The sequence below is a fragment of the Callorhinchus milii genome, unplaced genomic scaffold (genome assembly GCF_018977255.1).
Source record: "Callorhinchus milii isolate IMCB2004 unplaced genomic scaffold, IMCB_Cmil_1.0 Scaffold22, whole genome shotgun sequence".
Taxonomy (NCBI): Eukaryota; Metazoa; Chordata; class Chondrichthyes; order Chimaeriformes; family Callorhinchidae; genus Callorhinchus; species Callorhinchus milii.
In genome coordinates, this window is record NW_024704763.1 from 7,076,785 (window position 1) to 7,099,106 (window position 22,322).

Sequence of the window (22,322 nt, forward strand, 5' to 3'; positions counted from 1 at the left end):
GCTGGGGTGGGGAAGGGGGGAAGAATGAAAGAGAGAGAGAGAGAGAGAGAGAGAGACAAAATGTGGAAGGGCATGCAAGAGAGGTGGGGTGTGCAAGAGGGAGGGTGGGTGGGGGGAAGAGTGTGTAGAAGAAATAAAGAGACGTCTCAAAGCGCTTCACAGAACATACGGTAAAGTGAATTGACTGTATATTTTGTGGGCGAAACGCGGCAGCCAATTGCGCACAGCAGCGTCCCGCAAACCGCCGTGGATTGAGCGACTGAAATATTTTTTTCTTTTTTTGTGAAGAGAGGGAGGAACGAGCAGGGATGACGCTGATAGGTGTGTGGGGGCCAGGGGAATGAAGGCAAGAGCAGGCTTTGTGAAGTTTGTAAGGAAAGGCTGAGGAAAAAAAGTTATTAAATTTGATTGAATAGAAGGGGGAAAAGAAAAGCTGGAATAATATGAAAACTGCTGGAGCACACAGTGTCAGAGCAAAGGTTTGTGAGGATCTTTTCAATTCGGCTTGTGAGATGGAAGTCAGATACCCAGCCAGACTGCGCTGTATTCAAACCCCTGAACATATTGCAGAAGAGAGAGTGAAAGAGAGAAAGACAGGGAGATAGAGAGGGAGAGAGAGCTTCGCCATGAAAAAAAAACGATTGAAACCTTTTTTTGTCTCTAACATTGATGTACAAAGACACATTTTGAACCTGTCTCCCTGAGTGATTTTCGTGGTGTGATTTTCGTGCTTCACAAAATATACCGGGAGGTCAGTGCCTCACAGCCAGTATCCCATGAATGAATGAAATTATGCGTCAGTCTGGCTCAGTCGGTAGCACTCTTGCCTCCGAGTCAGAAGGTTGCAGGGTTCAAGCCTCACCTCGGGACTTTGATCTGCTCAGTCTAGACTGACGACTCCGTTGCAGTATTGGGGGAGCCCATTAAACCCAGCACTATTTGAAAAGACAAGGGAGTTTCTCTCTCCCAGTGTCCTGGCTCAGAAATCCCCAGATAAAATTGGTTATTTGCTTCATGGCTGTTTATAGGATATTACTTTGCCCAAATTGGCTGCCGCATTCCCCTATAAAATCCGCAGTCACGACACTTTGCAGTAAATCCTGTAAAACATTTTGATCGTGCGTCTGACATGAAAAGCGCTATCAGATGTAAGGATTATTATTATTTATTTCTATTAAGACCCCCCCCAGTTATCCATCGTGCGTACAGCATGGCTGACTGTGCTCTGTAACGGTGCTGCGATTTGACAAGGCTCGGGCATTGTGGCAGAAAGGAATTCTTGGGAGTCAGTCTGTTTGCATTCCATCTGGTGCTTTTGATGCTAATTTGTCCCTGTGAGTATAAATACATAGTGCAAATAACAGCAAAATAGGTATAAATAACACAACGTTAAAAATGTTAGATTATATCATATTTTGTTTTCCTCTTGTAAATTTTCCACTCTCCTAAAACTTTCTCTTACTTAGGTTTCAAGGCCGCCTTCACTGTACCTCGCCCACGTGTCTGTTTTTCATGTGTGACACTTGGCCGTGATGGGGGAAAAAGTACACGAATCACAGCAAAGATGAAAAATTGGTCCCAGGTTCAATTCCCGTATGAGGCAAAACCTTAGCCAGGTCTCTTTACTCCACACGCCTCTGTTTACCCAGCAGTAAGTAGGGACTCGGTTTGTCGATTAGTGGATCGCTTTTCCGGGGATGATAATCCCTTTTTTTAAAAAAAATTGGTCATTTAATCCATGACCGCTTGTGGAACGCTATTGGTTGCAATTGGCTGCTGTGTTTCGCCCACAACATATACAGTCAATTCACTTTACAGTATATTCACTTCAATTCACTTTACAGTTATATTCTATGGAACACATTGTGACGTCTCAACAACGTGATAAGGCGCTAAATTAATTGCAAGGATTATTATTGTTGCAAGATGGATTCCTCTGTCTCACTCGCTCGCTTGTGCACTCTCTCATCCATTTGCACACTCATGCACTCCCTCAGGCACTCACTCAATTACACATTCACGCACACACTCACACACTGGTTCACTCGCCCGCACGCACACACACTCTCAAATGCAAATGCTCTCACATACATGCATTGATGCACAAATAAGGTGCACAAGTGAGAGTTCCTGACCGAGTTCCAGTAACTCAGTACTGACTGACTGGGGATTAAACCCGGGACCTCCTTGGTCCAGCGGCTGAGCTGCTGAACGCTCAGGAACATACGGTCGGTCGATCTCCCTGCTCGCTGAGGAGCTGTCAGTGGAGAGCAGTGCTGGGGAGGGAGGGAGAGAGTTAGCAGTCGCTATTGATTGATATTGACAGGCAGCCTCTGTGTATTCCCAGTCAGAAGCTGTGAAATAAGAACCTGATATCACTGCAGAGCGAGTCATATGGGCGCAAGCACATTTCAGTCCCACTGTGAATCAGTCACCCAAAGGTCTCGATTTGGAACCAGCCAAACCATATCAGGATAGATATATTGGTCAATCCTTCAGAAATTCAGGATGCTGAATGAACAGCAGCTTTACACAATGTCGTCATAAACCCTACCTGCCCATTCCTACTTTGGATAGATTTGCGGTGACCTACATTTTGGGTCTATCTCCCCCATTACGTTTTGTTTCTGTTTATTTGTTTAACCATTTGATTCAGTGAAATGTGATTTGATTCAACTGGTTGTGATGTTCCATGTTTGGGTATGTGCTTGGTGCTGTTGATAGTCTTTGGCTCGAGTTGCATCCCTTACATACACAAATATACATACTATTCACATAGTACTTACATACACTTACATACACACACACATACATAAAATCAGGCTTCAATTTACTTGGGTATCATCAAATCTGACTGAAAATTCCTTGTAAGGGTGACTGCAGAGCAACTTGCTTCCGGGAAACATCCTGTGGGAAGCGTTCTCTGTACAGCAGATCGAAACTCCCAGGATCTCTGTGCCCTAACGTGTAGGGTGGTCCTGGCTGGATAAACCAGCGGAGAGTTTTCCCAGACAGTTTTCACTATTTTATTAAAACACAGTTTTCTGGTTCAAACCCCAGGAGTTACCCGAGTGTACACTCTGGGATTCCGAGGCCTTGATAAGGTGAGCGGAGTACCTTCCTCTGGAGAGAAGGTGAGCACATTCCATTCCAATCGCTGGAAAATTGCCATGTTTGGGTGGGACTTGCAGTACTGCAGTTGGTTTGGATAAACTAGCGATGGGTTCGGGTTTCCATGTGCCAGACACACGGCTGACCAAAGGAAAAAAAAAAACCTATATTTTCAATGGGTCTGAAGAATTAAAGCCCTAACTAAATATTTTGGCTCTGGCTGATGGAGGAGCAGATACGAATGATAGCTGTCAGTTTAGAGCAACATTTGTCTCTTCTCGGAGCTCTTGTCAGGCTGTGGATTTCCTGACCAGGGGACAGCAGCGAGGCACAAGTGTGGCGCCCTCTTGTGCCGCAAGCTGATAGCACATCTGGTGTTCGAACACTCCTTCAATCAAAAAAAAGTCTTTCTTCGAAACTCTCCATAGAATCAGAAAAATACCCTCCTTCCCAACCATTATTCTTACAAATTGGGACTATATAAATTGTAACAGTCAACAGCGTGGACCTAATTTTCATCGTTTTAGCGTAAAACAGCATAAAAATGTGATTTATTTGCTAGATTCATAACTGGAGATGGTAAAATAGCTTATAAATAATAATAATAATCCTTGCATTTGATATAGCGCTTTTCACATCTTCCAGACATCTCAAATCGCTTCACAGAATATACTGTCAAATGATTTGACTGTATATTTGTGGGTGAAACGTGGGAGCCAGTTGCGCACAGCAGTGTCCCACAAACGGTTGTGGATTGAGTGACCAATTTATCATTGGTTTTTTTTTTCTTGGGGGATTATTATCAGGCGTGTGGAGTAAGGAAACTTGCCCAAGGTTTCGTCCTGTCAGGAATTGAACCCAGGTCTCTTCCTTGCGAGGCGAGTGCTCTAACCACTGAGCTACAGGAATCCAGCTTGTGTTGCTGCAGTTCATTTCTGAGCTTTGTGTGTTTTTGGATAGCCGAGAGTGTCGCGCAAACGCACTAAAAATGCACAGACAAACCCGTTATTATGCTTAAGAGTCTCCAAACCAAGTTCCCGTGAACACTAATGTGCATGGAAATTTCCATTTGTCAGGAATGTCAAATGGTTCAGCCTGAAGAATAATTAAATTGGCCAAATTGTGACTTTATTTGTCAGTATAAATCAACTGATCAGCACTAGAACCAGATTTATCTTCAGGATCCACAGTTCGGTATAAAACTAGAGACTTGTAACTAACGTTCATCAATAACCAATTTTATCTGGGGAAGGACTTTGGAAGACATTAAACTGAGATCTTGTCTGTGCCTGTTCAGGTGAATGTTAAAGATCCCATGGCACTAGTCAAAAAGATAATGGAGTTTCTCTCTCCTGGTGTCCAGGCCAACAAACCCCCAAATAAACTTGGTCATTCATTTCATGACTGTCTGTGGCACATTGCTGTGAGAAAATTGGCTGTCGCGTTCACCCACAAAATACACAGTCACTGTAAATCCTACGAAGCGCTTCGAGACTTCTCCTGATGTGAAAGGTGTTGTACGAAATACAAGGAATATTATTATTTGTTGATAGTTCATTGCGTGTCGGAGTCATCAGCTGGTGATAGTCCCTTTTAAATACAAGTGTTGGAGAGATGTGGTTAGCTGGTGGATCCTCAAGCCAAATCCCAATCGTTTTAATATAATGTGTTCCTTCTGGCAACATGTAGGAGTGCTGAAGTCATCGCCAAGAATGTTATCCCAATTTCATAGTGATCCTAGTCCAAATATAGCAGGAGCCAATTTGCAAATCTTTGTATCAAGGCTCATAGAAGCATTCGTTCATCAGTACTGTGGAAACAAAAATAACAGCAGCACCCACTTAACCCAAACCTGTACTTCAACAAAATGTGATTAGACCTCAGAACCGCATTCGCTAATTAAGAGTGCTTTACATTGTGGCATTGAGGTTGGCATTTAGTGTAGTATTATAATAATCCTTGCATTTGAGATGGCGTCATATCCTGCTGCTGAGGTGTTTCAAAGCACTTCACAGGATTCTATGTGAAGTGTGGACACTGTGTATTCGTTGGCAGTGATGACATATAGAGAACCAGCCTTGAAGTATTCTGACGCATTTACTTACTGCACCTTCGGACCAACAGTTAACCCAGGCTATCATTCCCACAGCCACCTTGCTGAGCTGCTGGGGTGGTGGGTTAGCCCCATGTCAGCTTCGTCCTTCAGATGAGACTTTAAAACGAGGTCCCGTCTGCCCATTCAGGTGGACGTTAAAGATCCCGTGGCACAATGCGAAAAGAGAAAGGAGCTTATCTAATCCCCGGTGTCCAGGTCAGCAATATCCCAAATAATATTGGTCACTCACTCCATGGCTGCTTTGGGGCATTGCTGCGTGCAAACTTTCATCCACAAAATGCACGGTCGTTCCACTCGTGGTATATCTTATGAAGCGCTTAGAGAAGTCTCAACGACGACATGATAAGATGCTATAATCAAATGCAAGGATTATTATTATTATTGAGCTTGAATAGGCTTCCAGTTTAGTGTCCTGCATCATCCTTCAGATGAGATGTCCTTCAGATGAGGTCCTCATCTATCTGGTCAGGTGGATGTTAGAGATCCCATGGCAATACTCGAAAAGAGGAAGGAGTTTCTCCCCAATGTCCTGACTGACAATCCCTCACATAAACTCAGCCATTCACTTCATTGCCGAATCTGCGCAAATTGGATGTGTTCGCCCACAAATACCGAGTCACCGTGAATCCCGTCAAGTGCGTTGAGAGTCCTGCTTGACGTTAAACATGCTAAATCAAATGCAAGTAGTAATATAACTATTATTATAATAGATCGGCTAATATGAGCTCTGAGTGACATTTAAAATTATTGACAACAGTGCCTCATCACTACTCCACATCTCAAAGCAATATATCGTTGAGTCACTGAAGTTTGCTGACTATGACGGCAGCTAATCTAAGGCAGAAATGCCCCACAAAGAGCAATGAGATGAACCAACAAATTTAACGTGTTGAATTTGGACAAGTGAGTGTTGTCCAAATTCAACAACTACTTGTTGAGAACTCTCTGCTCTGCTTTACTAATAACACTAGCAGATCCTTATTACTTACCTTTGAACCATCCGATCCACTGGACGGTACTTTAGTTTAAAGTCTCATCTGAAGGTCAGCACCTCCGACGTTGCAGCAGTATCTCCAAGTAGTTTAATTTAAGTGCTGACATACAGTCCTGCAATGTGGAGATCAGCTTAGCTAATTGAATGACTCAGTTTCCAATCTTGTCATTTAAACACCCAACTTTGGTTTAATTCCTCACGACAAGCCCTTTGAAAATATGTCAATGTTTAGTCATTCATACCTGCTGCATTGTTACACAAAAGAAAGGTGTTGGAAGAGAAAGTGGGTGCGTTTTTAAACAAGGGATGGATTTTATCTCTGGGTGGAAACACCACCACTTTAGACTACTGTCTTCCTTTCAGGCAATTTCAATCAACTCAAGGTATCTTTAGTCACGTCCAGGTAATCTTAATGGCATTGAGGAATCCTCAGTTTAGTGAGGAAGGATGGTTTGGAAGCAGGATTGCCCATGGCTACAATCAACCTTAATCCCAAAGGCACCTTAAAAACCTAATTCTGGTCAGACTCGAGTTTGGATATTATTTTTATTATTATTACTTGCGCTATCAAGAAGCATTTCACTCAGAGTGGTGTTTGCAGTAACTAATGCCCTGAATCCAAGCAATGTCCTATATGAAGCTTACAGTATAGAATATGAGTCAATTTAGTGATAACACAGCTTCTATTTCTTGATTTATTGAGGAGCCTACTGTTGTTTTTTGTTAAAATGAAACCAAGAATATCACAACATATTTTTCATGTCTTTTATTCCTTTTCAAGGCATAAATGGTCGAAATTCTCGAACCCTGAACCTCAACACGATGTAAATCTGATGAATTACATCTTAACTTAATAAACGCATGGCCCAGGGTGAGAGATGAAACTGTTCCATTGATTTTTTTTCCCCTTTTCCTTAAAAGAAAATGAGTTAACGATATTAATTGCTGTTGGTACGATAAGGACATTTCAGCAAATGAAAAGACAGTGTAGACTTTGTGATTTTTTTTCTGTAGGGAAACACTATATGGGCTGTCAACCTGTAAAAATATTGATAGAAATTCTTGTTGCGTTGTTATCTTCAAAAACCTGAGCATTACGTCACCTGATTTACGTCTGAGTAATCAGCTTTTCAGTTTAGGCAAGAGAACATTCAAGTAAAGATGAGTGAAAAGTCAAATATTTGAAGGAATCTGGTTGCGGGTATAAGTATATCTTATAATTGATAGTAATAAACTGAGTTGTGTAGTGGGTTAGAATACACAGTATCCCTTTCACCTCGGCAACACTAGATTTGAATCGAGCCAGTCGGTGAACATGAAAAATATCTTTGTAATGGCAGTAAAGCACCTCCGTGAAATGGATTGATAATACTAATCCTTACATTTGATACAGTGCCTTTCACGTTAGGTGGATATCTCAAAGCACTATACAGGGTGTACACTAAAGTGTAGTCACTGTGTATTTTGCAGTAGCTTCAAAAGCTGGCATTAGTCAATTGAAAAAATTAGCCGGAATTTCCAACAAGTAGAGACTAACCCACCTTTCCATCTTTATATGTCCGGTATGACTGAGTACATTTGCTAAATCTAATGTTCAACTAGGTATAAAATCGGATTTGAATTATCGTATTGGCCATCTTTGGATGAGGCATTAAACCGAGACTCCAATCTGCCTGTTTGGGTGAACGTTAAAGATCCCATGGCACCATTGAAAGAGAAAAGAGAAAGGAATTTCTTCTAGTGTCCTGAACAACAATCCCGCAGATAAAATTGATCCATGGCTGTTCGTGGGACATTGCTACGTGAAAAATGGTTGCCATGTTCACCCACAAAATACACAGTCACATCACTTTACAGTATATGCTGTGAAGCACTTTGAAATATCCCAACAGTGTGATAACACTGTATCAAACGCAATAAATATTATTATTTTTATCATCTCAGAGGATATTATTGTCGGCTTTAACAGGTCTATTGTTGGTGTCTGAGCAACGCTTACAAAATGAGATAACAAATTGAGATTCCCAATTTCAGTTTGGTTCTCATATCCAATGTGTTAGAGTCCAATATTGAAGTTCAGGGAGTCAGAGTGAAGAAGATGTTCTTTAGATTTTTTTTCAACATGCTTGATAAATATGATGTGAAATCTATTTTTTTTCCCCCTGATTGTGCCAGTGACAAGACCTCACGTCAAGTGGCAGAATATCAATACCATCCGAGCCTTTGGTTTCATTATATTGACAGGCTGTCCAGTTTAGATTCTTTTCTTTAATGTCCAGTTGGAATGCTAACTCTCCATTGAATATTTTGATGCATCTAATTGAGTAAACCTTTGCCATTTCGATCTCCGGTGGGAACTTAATGGTTCATTTTCTTATCGTTTGAGGCAACTTGTTGATCAAAAGTCTTGGAGTTAAGATTGAGTACTCCCTTCACCCTTTGGGCAGAACTGTCTGATACTCAACAGTTATATTGGGATCAGGATTCATTTGTACTTTGAGGTTTGACAAAAAGAATGAGTTATCACATCTACTGATTCAATCCACTGCCACATCTAGATTCGTCCAGAGGTAAAGGTTCTTATTTGATCTCAATCGTCCAAAATACCTTTCCTGCCATCTTCTCATTTCAGCATCAACCTATTTCTCAGTTGTGTCTAGATTCCTGGCTTCAACTACTCTTCCTAGAACTTCAAGATTGTCGGCATGTTTCAGTTTTCTCACAACACAAGATTCATTCCTGACCACTGTCCTTCCTTGAATTACAAATAGCAATTGAAGAAGTTCATTCCTAAATGTTCCACCAGCTGCATTCCTTAAAAAGCACGTTGAGACTCTACGTGCTTTGATGATGTGATAAGGTGCTATATCAAATTTAAGGATTTTTATATCATCATAAGCAATCATTCAGTGGGAATGCATTTCGCCCAGTGGGAGCTCTGCACTAGAAGCAGATTGAATCAGAGTAGAGTTCCTGTGGATTGGAGTAATGTAATTCTGGTTTGCGAAGGAGTCCCCATTTACATGCTTGGATTCCTCACTAAGGATTCCTGTTAAGAAGCACTGCAAATTAGGTCCCAGCTTTCACAATGTGACCTTTTCACAACGGACAAAAATCGGAATCATCTAAACCTATTTGACTGATGCTTGAATCCTCATTTATTTTTCCAACATCTTTCGATTATTCCTTGCCATCAGTTGTACCTCTTTGGCCAACACATACCACACGTTGACTGAGAAGATTAGCCAAATGACCGACTTTCTGGTTTTAACATGCATGCAAGTCTGAACACCTCTTGTGACTTTCTTTCAATGCCCTTCTCTACGGTCAGGAGATGCTACCTTGCTCATCCCTTCAACGGAGAGATTGATGCAACATTCCCCCTCGCGAAGGGTCTCTGGGGTGAACTGTGTCTTACCACTTGGCAACGCAGCGTGTTGGACCTCCAAAAGTAATGCACAAGCATGGCACGCTGATCCCAGGGGGATGTTTGTCTTCCGCTGTCCAAAACCAGTCAGTCAGCCATTTGCACTCAAACACACTTGTCAAACAGAAATTAACATGTGCTGATCTGGCACCCGGCAGAGCCAACAATCCATTATTCAGTCCTGAAACCCATTCCAGCAAAATCCATGCAGGCTCGCGCCTGTCTTGAATCTTCGCCCTGAAAATCATCTCCTCCAAGTCTACAGAGAACCTGTATCTGAAAAGCAAGCGATCACCAGGCAGAGTTGCTTTTCGCTCTGTTGAGCTCCCGCAAACATGACAGTGATGTGCCACAGGCAAGTGTTACACTCAATCTGTTGTGACAGGAAGCACGTCCAACAACTTCTAAGGTTCCAAATAAAATATTTCAATGTGTGTGTGGGGGGGTGGAGGGGTGTCTCTTAACTAATTTGATGTGGTAAAAAAAATAACCAGGGACGTTGGGGCAAAATTTGCAAATTTCGTACTAATTGCCTTTGTTTGGATAGCCAGACGTCTGACACATGCAGAAATCCATCACGGGGCTTAAGATTATCCACAGCAGACTGAGAGTTCCTCAGGGGAATGGGACTGATTGGGCGGCTCTTCCAAAGAGCCGGCACAGGCACAATGGGCCAAATGGCCTCCATTCTGTGCTGAACTTTTCTATGATCCTATGATTTGTAAGCCTGGAAATTGCCCCGTCTCAGGAACAAAATGCATTGTTGCTATCCCTGGAGGGACACACATTGTTAAACCCTGGTTATCCAAACCCAGAGATTATTAGGTGCTGGTTGGAAAGGACCAAGGCTTGTGGCCCCCAAATTGTGCATTGGGGTGACTCCCGGAATTTAACCAATAACAACGGCATAGCTTGCCACTGAAAGCACTCTCTGTCACGCTTCCCACTGCTCATCTTTACCCATTGGGGTCTGGCTTTGCTGGGTTAACAGGAGCTAAGTGGGTAGAATGCATTTCCCCAGTCTGCCTAATTACTTAATGAGCATCACATTGACATATTAAGGAGGTTAACCATCCAGTGGTTTGCCACAAGTGCCTTTTGAAGCTGAGTCCATTGCCGACATTATATAAAAAAAGGAATAGGATGAACATTTTGCAAAGGAATGAATGGGAGAAGTAAATAACTGGGGTTAGTTAGAGCTTGTTGATCCAGTTTTCAGAGACACTGGACTCTTGATTGGAGCCAGGAGTTTGATTGCTGCACTGCAGTGAGACAGCTCAGCTCTGTAAGGCAGGGAACCTGCCATCCTGATAATCAGAAGGATTCTTGCTTCTTTCACTCTCTCTTTCTCTCTTGCCCTTGCTCTCTTTCTCGCTCTTCCTCTTTCCAAATCCCAATCGAATTGATCCAACAACTTCTAAGGTTCCAAATAAAATATTTTGCAAATTGTGTTTTGTTGCTTGATGCTAACAGAGAAACAATTATGTCCCCAAGTATTGTTAGTTATTACAATGATCCAAGTTGCTTTGTTTAGGAACCAGCCACTCCAAACACGACCTCCTTGTCTCTTGTGTCACTTAGATTGCGGTATGGAAAGGAATACAAGTCACATTCAATGCAGTGATTTTATCTCTTCGAATCCTTTCCCTATCTATACCCAGACATCTGTGATCTGTTAAAGCGATTATAAAAGAATCCTTATGCAAATGAATAGCCACAACTTCATAATAATAATGATTAATAATTTATTAATAATTTATTCCTGACATTTGTGATAGCGCCTTATCACGGTGTTCATGTGTACCTCATACGATGTGAGATATTTATTGGAGTTTCAGATGAGCTGTTAACCTAAAATTCCACCTGCTTGTTCAGGCGGATGTTAACGATACCATGGCACTACTTGAAAAGAGAATGGAGTTTGTCCCAGTGCCCTGGCCAACCATCCCCCAAACAAAACTGGTCATTCACTTTATGGCTGTTTGTGAGACGTTGCTGTGTGCAAATGGGTTGCCGCATTCACCTGCAAATACATAGTCACTATAGTTCGCTTTGCAACACTCTCCCGATGTGAAATGTGCTGTGCCAAATGCACGGATTATTATTATCATTGTTATTATTTTAGTTTAGAAGTGACTGGATGTTCAAATGTTCATTTTTGAAATGAAGCCAGAGTTGTATCAATCTGGGCAGCAGGATGCAAGTTAATATTTCAGTCTGGATGTGAAGTAAATTTTAACTGACAAACGAATTGCAAATTCACAGCAAACAATTCCTCTTAAAGGTAATAAATTGCATTATCATTTGTTATTATGATAATTTGCTTTTATAATGATTAATATCTCACGCAACAGAGTGCAGGAGTCACCTCCATCTCCGGTCACATTCCCCCACCCCCCCCCCTCCAGTCGATTTACCCGCAACAGACTGTCTAGAAGATCCTTATTTTGCTCTGTCGGTGAATCGCAGTCAGGATTAATTCCTGAATGAATTATTCACTTTTCCTCGAAAATGAGAAGTGTCAGTGGAAAAACAGGCATTAGAGAAGATTAATTTTAAATAAAGAATTTATGATAGTTTAAGGAATTGCTTTGGGCAGCCGTGAATTGGTGCGTGTAAATGGGCGCACATGCAGATGCCTGTGTGTGTGTGTGTGTGTGTGCGTGCGTGCGTGTGTTTGTGGAGAGGGATGTGTTCTATTATCCTGGCATGAAATATTAATTCTGAAAAAGAAAAATGCAGGTTTAATTGTGGAAATGATGCGGTGAATGGGAACTCTTTAATGCACTCTTAAGTGTGTAGAGCAACAGGCGATTATACCAAAATTCATCATTTCAACCAATTTACCTCGTAGGACATCTCATTAGGCTCTCGCATTTTCTTGCCTGCACCACTCTGCAATTTGTTAAAAGCATCCTCTCAATCCATTGTTTGATAGAGTGTGAGATGTGTGGATAACCTGCTTCACTTCCACTGAGTGCGGCTTTATAGCACCATAAAGCTTCCAGCGTTGGCACTAATGTGGCACAGCATTGGCAGCCATTCTCAAGAGAGACTGATGGGTGACGTCTGGCTGACGCTGTGTGCAGTGGAGTCAATGGTTTCTTTTGAGACTGTACCACAAGAGGGTGAGCCCTGGTGTATACTCAGCAAGACTGTGTTAATGGGGAGATAAAGAACAAAAAAATGTTTGATACTCTGAGGATCTTAGCACTCTCATTTTCGAGCCAAAAGGTTGTAAGTTCAAGCCTCACGTCAGGATTTTGAACTCGCCTCTCCTTTTCGCTGAGGTACTCAGTATTCAGAGCAAGTGAATAAAGGGGATGATTCCCGACTCTTCAACGCTGGTTTCCTTCATCCCCTCCCACCTCGGTTCCCACCCCCAGCTCACGTGCCCAGCCAATACTAAGTGCTTTGGTAAGACCTCCTTATGTGAAAGACTATATAAAAGTAAAATTTGTATTGTATTGCAATTTAATCACCCCCCAAAAAAAATTTACAGAAATAGGAGTCCAATTTGCAGGTTGGGTAACAACCCATGCATAAATTTAAAGGTTTGCTTAACCATGTGCAAATACACGTGTGCAGTGTCTTTGAATTATTGAATTAACAAGCAAACTAACACCCTTACTGAATTAAGGGCATGTGTATGTGTTTGCACAGGGGATGTTCACCCATCCCAGAAGATAGATTCTGAACTGTGTTGTGGAATGAAATACTCAAAGTCGTAATGTACGGCAGAAACCTGAATCAACTTAACCCTCGCCCGTTCTTATACCTCGATGATCTAATAGGTGTTTCTTTCTTACTTTGCAGATGAATCGTCCAATTCAGGTGAAGCCTGCAGACAGTGAAGGCCGAGGAGGTAATTCTCTCTTTACTATGTACTTTAGAGGTGTCTTTAAACTCACTAGCCCCCAGTGAGAGCAAGAAACCCCTGAACTGGCAAGCTACCAAATTGTGTTGCTTGTGTTTCTTTGTACGAGAGAGTGTGCGTGTGTATGTGTAGCTTACTGGCCCATTCAATCAATGACCGTGTGTCTCTGGGTGTGTGTGTATGTGTGTTTGTGTCACACGACCATAAAAGAGATTCAGATGGAGACTGTTAAGCCTATTTGATCTCAACCTTCCAGAACACCCCATCACACCACCAAGCTTTTTTTAACATGAGTCCAGTGTCCTGGCCTCACCCACCCTTCCTGATAACCTGTTCCAGTTGTTAAATACCTTCTGGGTAAAGAATACTTCCTGGTGTCTGTGCTGGGTAGCAAAAGTTTTGGGGTTGCCTTTTGCAACCCAGAATCTTTACCCTTTTCTTCTATTGCCTAGGTGTGCATGTAAGCATCTATATGTGCGTGCGTGTCTGAGCGTGTGTGTGTGTGTCTCTCTCTATATGTTTGAGTGTGTGTGTATATAGCTAGCTAGTCCATTTAATCAATACCTATGATTCTGATTTTGGGTCTGATTTGTGATCTGTGAAAATTGATTAGTTTGTAGTGAACAGTCCCAGTATTCCACAGCCCCTCATAGCCCAGTCACAGCTTTGTAACTCCATGGGAACGGAGGAGATTTCCCACTGGAGCCTGGCGTCCGTGAGGAGCTTGGGAGGTCCATCTCAGACTAACCTGGGTTCCTGCAGGATTCCCTCGTCACAGACCAAGGTCGCAAATCAAACAAAGCCCTTTACAGACAGACTTACATTTTTGGGGGGGAATCGTCAAAAATGCGTTGCCTCGACTTGTAGTTTTGGTGTTTAGATTCAGCCACGTTCATTCATTGTCACCTTGAGGTGGAACGTCACGCCAACCTCACGCTTGGCTGTGCCGATGGACACGGGTGTTGCCTGTTTGTGGATGTTTATTGCCCCTTTTCCTGCTTAAAGCAGTGGGTACATCCTAGGGACATCCCCATGGCATATGTCGAATCCTAGCAGCAGTTTGGAGAGGTAGTGGGGAGAGGACAATCCATGCAGGAGTTGGACTGAGTGGTAGGTGGGTGCGGGGAGGACTGAGGAGGGTATAGTGGAGGCTGGCTGAGTCGGAGTAGAAAAGGTGGTGTGTGGGGGGATTGGGTTGAGAAGGGGGGAAAGGTGGCAGGACCACAACAGTCGGAGTTGGAGGGCGGGGGGCAGCACTAAGCGGAGAGCGAAGCTGCACTAACCGAAAGATGTTCAGCGTGCGGCCGATTCTACCCATTAAAGGCTGTAAAAAGGAAAAGAGAGGGAAAAGCATATTGTATTTTTTTGATGCCAATAGCGGCGCACACAGGCCAGATCACGGAGGTGAATTTTGGCAGCACCCGGGACGTGTATCATTAGCTCGTGGTTTGCAAACAAAACACGAACGTCAGCTGGTCCCGGAGAGGGAGGGAGGGAAGGCAGGGTGGTAAAATTCATTAAAGTAGCTGGGCTAGACTTCAACACTTTACATGTTTCTTGATGGCCATCAATCTCACCGTATGGTATGTTAATCAATGAAGCCCATGCACCCCAATAATAGCGTCTGACAGTCCAATGCTCCCCCAGCGCTGGACTGGAATGACAGCCTCGACTGTGAATCAAAGCCCCGATCTGGGTTTTACTTGTCAGGGCTGCTTTATTGTTTGGGAACAATGAAGACTGTCACGAGGACTTAGAGTCTGATTGACCTCCCTCAGCCTCTTCCATTGGCAAACAGTGGACTCCACAGTGAACTTTAATACTATAGTGTCAGTCACAGCTCTGAGCCCCAAATGGAATCTGCTAACCATGCATGTTGTTGCGGATGGCACTGTTGGCACAGTTTCCATGGTGCGGAGGAAGTAGAAACAAACTCCCATTTCTTTTGGCTTGATGACAGCCAGAACTCCGCTCCAAAACACATATTCAAGGAGCCACTAACTGGAGTCAACTACCTGCCTGCCTACCTACCTAACTAACTAACTAACTTACTTACATACTTACTTCAAGGCCCATCTCACTTTCCTTTTCGACTGAGCCTTTGCTCATTTTCCCTCCTCCGTCCGCCTTGCCCACCGCCCTTTTCTGATTCCAACCCACTACTCTGGTGCAAACCTCATTGTCCAGCGCCTTGGGACATCCTCCTGAAATGAAGGGCACTCTATAAATGTAATGTGTTGTTGTAGAATAGTCCCTGGGCTCCAAAGAGGGCAAATTGACTTAGCTTCCTGCTCCTGCTTTCAACCCAGTGACATTCCTCATCTGCGATGGTGGTATAATTAAATCGTCTCTTACGCTCACTGGGTGAGCCCAGGAATGAACACTGGCCATTTGGACACTCGCCAGTCCCTGGGGAACAGTACAGCAACAGTCTCGGGAGGAGAGGAAAGCGGGGAAGAAACGTTAACAACAAATATCTAGGGAAGATTCTGACTGATGCGAATTTGAGAACTTTTATTTTTCACTCGGCACCCTGTAATCAGTCTGTGCCTTGAACAGCACTCTGGCAATTTAACAGAGGTTTAATTTGTAATTTACGATGAGCTGAGCTCTTTTTACTAAATGGATCTTCAACCAAGTTGTCACCTTATTAATGGCAAGGATATTCAGTGCTTTCTGTCCTGGGTGCAGAGCGTGGCAGAGAGTGGAGCCGATATGATTTACTTCTAAGCTCAGGTGGCAGGGATCAGTTCCTTTTAGCTTATAGATCCTAGAGAAACTGCTTTTAAAATCCTATTTCTGCCGGAGCGCTGCATAAATTAATGGCCGTCCTCGACGGACAGAGCTCAAATCACACTGCTTGGGTGGCGGCCAGGACTTTTAAGGAGATGAATTGGACTCTTGGCTTGGGCTTCGTCGGATCAGCTCATTTGTCACTGCGATCTGGGATGAAAGAGCTGTCCGAAAACAAATAGAATAAGATAGCCGTCAGAAATAAAAAAGTAAAATAGCCCCGGACTTTCTCACGAGAACCCTCTCCTTCTCATTGTGCTGGCTCAGTTCCAAGTCTTCAATAAAAATAGACGTCAGCGTGGCTTAGTTGGGGAGAACTCGCCCTTCCGAAGTCAGAAGGTCGTGGGTTGAAGCCCTGCATCAAGACGCTGAATGCACATGCGGCCTAGGCTGACACTCCATGGGGTAACGCTGCATTGCCGGAGGTACCGTCCTTTGGATGAGATGTTAAACTGAGGCCCTGTCTGCCTGTTCAGGGGGACGTGTAAAGATCCTGTGGGGCTGTTCGAAAAGAAAGGAGTTTCTCCCAGTGTCCTGGCCAAGAATCCCCCAGATAAAATTCATCATCCACTTAATGGCTGTTTGTGAGGCGTTGCTGTGCCCAGATTGGCTGCCTAAAAATTGCATACTTTACGCACTACACTTCTACTTTATATCCCGTGAAGGACTTTGAGACTTCCTTCCAGTGTGCAAGGTGCCATGTCAAACAAAAAGATTATTGTTTTATTAATACTTACATTTGATAAAACTCCTTTAGTGTTGAAATATCTCAAAGCCCTTTACAGTAAATACCACTATGGGGTGCATTCATTGGCAAACGCTGCAGCCAACTTTTGCACAGCCAAATGAGAAGAACTCTGCACAGCCGAGCGGGTCTGTTCCTCCAAGTTCTGCCGATGAGCCAAGCTGGCTGGTCTGTCACCAGCAGCGTCCTGACCGACACAGAGGATTGCCTCGATTCTGACATTCCATTGGCAAGCTCACCCAGCTCCAAGGAGACCCCACTTATCTCTCTCTTCCACCCCAGCTCCCTTTCCGAAGATGATACAGTTCTTGTGAACGCAGAGCTGAACAGCCCCAGTGTTGCAAACAATGGGTCTGCATAATTTAGCAAGGAATCATTGCCAGGGAGCAGCCAGCCATTCCAATGGATGGAGCAAGCAGAGTGTTTGGCCTGTTCTGGCTCTGGATGCACCTGGTACCATCTGCTCTCTTTGTTCTTCCAAGCCTGTGCGCCCGCCTTCATAACCCGAGCGTCACCAGCAATGCAACGCGTTCCGCACTCCTGCTTGGACATTAGCTGCCCCGAGCCAAAACAGCCCTCGACTCAAATTGTGAACTCAATTCCATGATGTTAGTTGGAAAATTGTTTGATGCTCTTGAGTCCACCCAGGATTTGCAAGCCTTGGTGCTCTCAGTACTGGATAAGCTCATTCACCAGCACGCAGGGTATCTGGGACAGTCCATCAGGATTAGTGCAAAGGGAAATCCTTTTGTAGTCATATCCACAGGCAGGACATAGGTTTCAGCCTGGCTCACTTGATAGCACTCTCCCGTCTAAGTCAGAAGATCGTGGATTCAAGGCTTATGTCAGGACTTTTATTTCATACATCAGGCTGACCCTTCAATATAGCACAAGGGGAACGTTGCATTATCAGAAGTGCTATCATTCAGTGAAGACATTAAATGGACGTCCCGTCTGCCTGTTCAGGTGGATGTTACGGTTTCTGTAGCACATTTTCAAAAGTAAAGCAAGTTTCTCCCAGTGTCCTGGTCAATAATCCCCTAAGTAAATTCACTTCATAGCTGTGGTCATTCGCTGTGGTCATGGGACATTGCTGTGCACAACTTGGCTGCGGCATTCACCTAAAAAATACACAGTCACTACACTTTACAGTAAAATTCTGTGGAATACTTTGAGACATCACAACAGCGTGATAAGGCACTGGATGCAAATTATGCAAGGATAATTTATAAATTCTGTTTTTATCAAATATGTGTTGTGGAGGCAGACAACATAGACCATGGAAACTGGTTGCCCATTGGGGAAAAAAACATCAGTGTGTTTCTTTTTACTCCCCATATAAAGGCCATGTCAGTCTGTGAGTTACCCAGCCCTGCAGGAGGTTAGAAATCTGGAGGCAAATCTGGTGTCCCCAAGCAATCCATCATGACGTGTGACACAGCGGTGAGCAAACCAGAGCATAGAGCGTAACAGAGCGTTTGTGACAGCTAATTGTGGGTTCTGTTTGGGCTGGGCCCTGTGTTCTGACATGATTAGTCACTCTGCTTTTCACGGAGCTTCCTTCACAGCGGTCTGTGGAATGCCAGAGCCTGTTGTTCTCCAGCAGATGGTTAAGTGGCTGAGTCCTGACGTGGCTCGGAATAAAAAAAACAGCGCCGAGAGTGGGTTCAGGAGCCCAGGCCAAGCGAGCGACCTGCATCGCCTTTGCACGTCTCTGAGACACGGGGGCCCCGTCTAGTCCATGGTGATCAATCTCGCGCTTGGGCAGCATTTTGCCCTTGAAACCGAAAGAATCAGACTCTTCCAGACTTGCTCCTACACGCAGGCTTCGTGTTACCCCTTTTCCCTGACTGTCCAGCGCCTTGGGACGTCCTCCTAACATGAAAGGCGTCAGACACGTGTGATTTAGTATTCTGTTATGTATTGTATGGCTCTCCCACCACCACACAGTGGGGGACAGAGACGGTGCTTTCAGTTAATCCCGCTCCACAAGCCCATGCAGAGACTTCGATAGCCAGGGCTCCAGGGCTGTGTCTGGTTTTCTGTCTAAGTTGCTTTAGCAAATGTTTCACGTGTCTTTAACAACTGCAACTCCATCACAAAGATGAATAACACCCTGTTGTAAATTAAATTAGATGGATGTAACGTCTCATTACAACCGCAACAACTTGCATTTATGTAGCGCAGTACGTATACGATACAATGCAAAATTTCATTTCTACAGCGCTTTTCACGTCGGGAGGACGTCCCGAGGCGCTGGACAGTCAGGGGTTTGTACCCGAGCTGGGGGGGCTGTGTTGAGATTAGGAAGGGTGGAGGGCAAGGAGGGTAGGTCGAAGGTGCGGTCGAAAAGAAGGGTCTTGAGACGTGCCTTGAAGGAAGCAAGTAAGGGAGTGCGGCGAAGGGGATTTGGGATGGAGTTCCAAAGGGCGGGTTAATACCTCGGAGGGTTTCACATAACTTGAATCAGACGTCAAGCAAAGTGGAGGAGAGAAGGGGGAGATGACCATAGTGCGGTGGAAGGCAGGTTTGAAGACAGATGGCGGGTGGAACAGTGAGTCAGAAAGGTAGAGGCAAGGATTGCAGAGGTTGGGGTATCATGATCTTTTTCGGAGGAATGTCTCAAACCAACCCCCTGGAACGCCACTTTGGTACCTTTCGACTTCAAGTTCCTCACACTCGTGTTCAAATCCATTCACTCCCTGGCACCTCCATAGCTCTCCGACCTCCTCACTCCCCAATCCAATACATCTGCTCGACTGGCACCGGCCTCCTGCTGGTCCCTCGCGCCCACCGCCCCACCATTGGACGTCGCGCTTTCAGCCACTACAAAATTCAGCCCCAAAACTCTGGAACACTCTCCATCAACCCTTCCGCCTTGCCCCCACTCTCCTCTCTTTCAAGCTCTACCTGAAAACTTTCCTCTTCCACTGTGCTTACGGCCACCCCTCTCCCCGGCTCAGAGTCAGGCTCCGCCACTGTTTAGCGCTCTGAGACGCTATCCTACGTAGAGGGCGCTATATTAAATGCAAGGATCATTATTATTAATTGGGATCAATATCTAGGTTGGCGGTTTGGTGAAAAACACTTGAGCACTGGCAGGATTTATTGCACGTAAATTTTTTTACAATCATCCGCTTATCAGACCCCGCTGTTATTCTCTGAGATTGAAGCAGGGTAAATGCAACATAAGAGTAAAGTCCTCTCCCTCCCCAGATTTCCCAGGTACGCAATCCCACCAGGGAAAAAGAGAAGACGCAAAGCAAACAAAAGGTTACACCGATCAATATATGCAGCTGCCATCATGCTCTGCTGTGCGTCCAGACATTGTAATGTATAATTTAACACGCAATAATAAGTCGATCACTTTAGATAAAGATTAATTAAAAATAATCGCAACCTTTTAATCCACCAGAGACAGTCGGATCTTATTCTCAGTCATGGCGCAGAATTTAGTCATTCTAACCCCTGCCCCCACCCCTCCCCAAAGCACAAATTGGATGGTTGGTGTACTCAGTCACACTGTAAGAAAGTAGAGGAATAATTGGCTCTAGCATGCAAGATTTGCAAAAGAACCGTTGCCCACAAAATGCACAGTCACTACATTTTACAATAGATTCTGTAGAGCGCTTTGAGACGTCTCGATCACTGGATAAGGCGCTATATCAAATGCAAGGATTATCAATATGAAACCCTGGACATTTTGCAACTGACATCATTCGACTCTGCTCAGGCATCAACCTCAGAAGTTCTAACCTCAGGGGAGTGAGCTACAGATGGGAGGGGGGAGGGGGTCCTCTGTAGGTGAACGCAGCAGCCATTTTGTGCACAGCGAAGTCTCACAAACAGCTGGGAAGTGAAGTCCCGAATTTTGTTTTGGGGGCGGAAGGAAGGGTTGATACGCAGGTCAGACTGAATCAACAATTTGCGAAATTTTGAAACAGGCTCCGAAACGGGAAGAAAATGGAGTAAATGTAGGGGGAGGCGGAATCTCCTGTCTCCCCCGAAGGTGTGGAGGTTGAAGTGAAAGCCGGAAGCTAGGAAGAGCGGGATTGGACACTATTACAGCCCAACTTGTGTACTAGGTCCCCCATGTGCCATCTTGGGCTCACTGTGGGATTTGTACGTGACACGTACATCGTTTGCCTATGAGGGGTGTGCGCCAGGGGTCCCAGCATCCTACCATGATGCCACTGCAAAGCAACTCGTGCCATCTGCAGCTGGCAACGTCACATGCCAAGTGCGTCTGAAGGCATTGCTGCCCTGCCAAACTGGCAGTGCCAACTACAGCTGGCGTGGCCGCTGCCACGGTAAGGAGTGCCAAACAAGTGTCGCAGACAGTTCAGAGGAATAGAATAATAAGTCCGCTACAGTGTCTCCTCTCCACCACCAGAGCAGCTGAGCTTCACGATGCAGCATCCCTTCCTGAAGTCTCTAAAACACATTCCACTCCCCTCTCCCCACCACTTCCCCACCGCCGCCCTTACAAAGCTGCCTACATTTACAATGGCAGCTTTTATACCGTGCCCTGCGTTTAATACCCAGAGTGAGGACAGAGCCGAAGAATAAGGTCGAAAGGAATTCAGCTCAAATACTCTCAATCTTTATGGCAGACCGTCAATGACGCTCCCAGTTTTTTGTGGTGGAATTCCAGACTTAAGGTAGCCCCTGGATTCACATCCATAGAGCCAAGGAACTTGGGTCTATGTAGCACCCTTCGCATGGAAATGTTTATCCCTTGGGGTCAGCCTCTCTCGCCATCTTAAGAGTCTCCATACCAGAATGCAGAGAGCTCCACACACCCACGGTTACCACAAGTCCTTCAGAGTAAACGTTAAGCCGAGGTCCCGCCTGTGCTTTTTCAGACAGACATCAAAAAATGCCTCGAAAAGACAGTGTTGTTGCTCACCCTTGTTAGTTCCCTGGCCAACACTCCACAGATAAAATTACAATAATAATAATCCTTGCATTTGATATAGCTTTTCACGTCGGGAGGACGTTCCAAAGCGCTTCACACAACACACTGTAAAGTGAATTGACTGTATATTTGTGGGCGAACGCGGCAGCCAATTGCGCACACCAATGTCCCACAAACAGTCGTAGATTGAAAATGACCAATTTTTATTATTGTTTTTGGTTTTGGAGGTTATTATTAGGGCTGTGTGTGGAGAAAGGAAACCTGCCCAAGGTATCGCCCTGACCTGCCTGGGATTGAACTCAGGTCTCTCGCTTGCAAAGCGAGTACTCTAACCACTGAGC

At 44.5% G+C, this 22,322-nt stretch overlaps 1 protein-coding gene across 9 annotated transcripts in view; it reads left to right on the forward strand.

Moving 5' to 3' along the window:
- celf6 (CUGBP Elav-like family member 6) overlaps nt 1-22,322 on the forward strand; it is a 304,079-nt gene that overhangs the window by 174,796 nt on the left and 106,961 nt on the right. For all 9 annotated transcript variants that reach the window (XM_007909263.2, XM_007909236.2, XM_007909242.2 and 6 more), the window contains exon 3: nt 13,465-13,513. In XM_007909263.2, the coding sequence (XP_007907454.1) occupies nt 13,465-13,513 (49 nt within the window). The remainder of the gene's footprint in view (nt 1-13,464; nt 13,514-22,322) is intronic.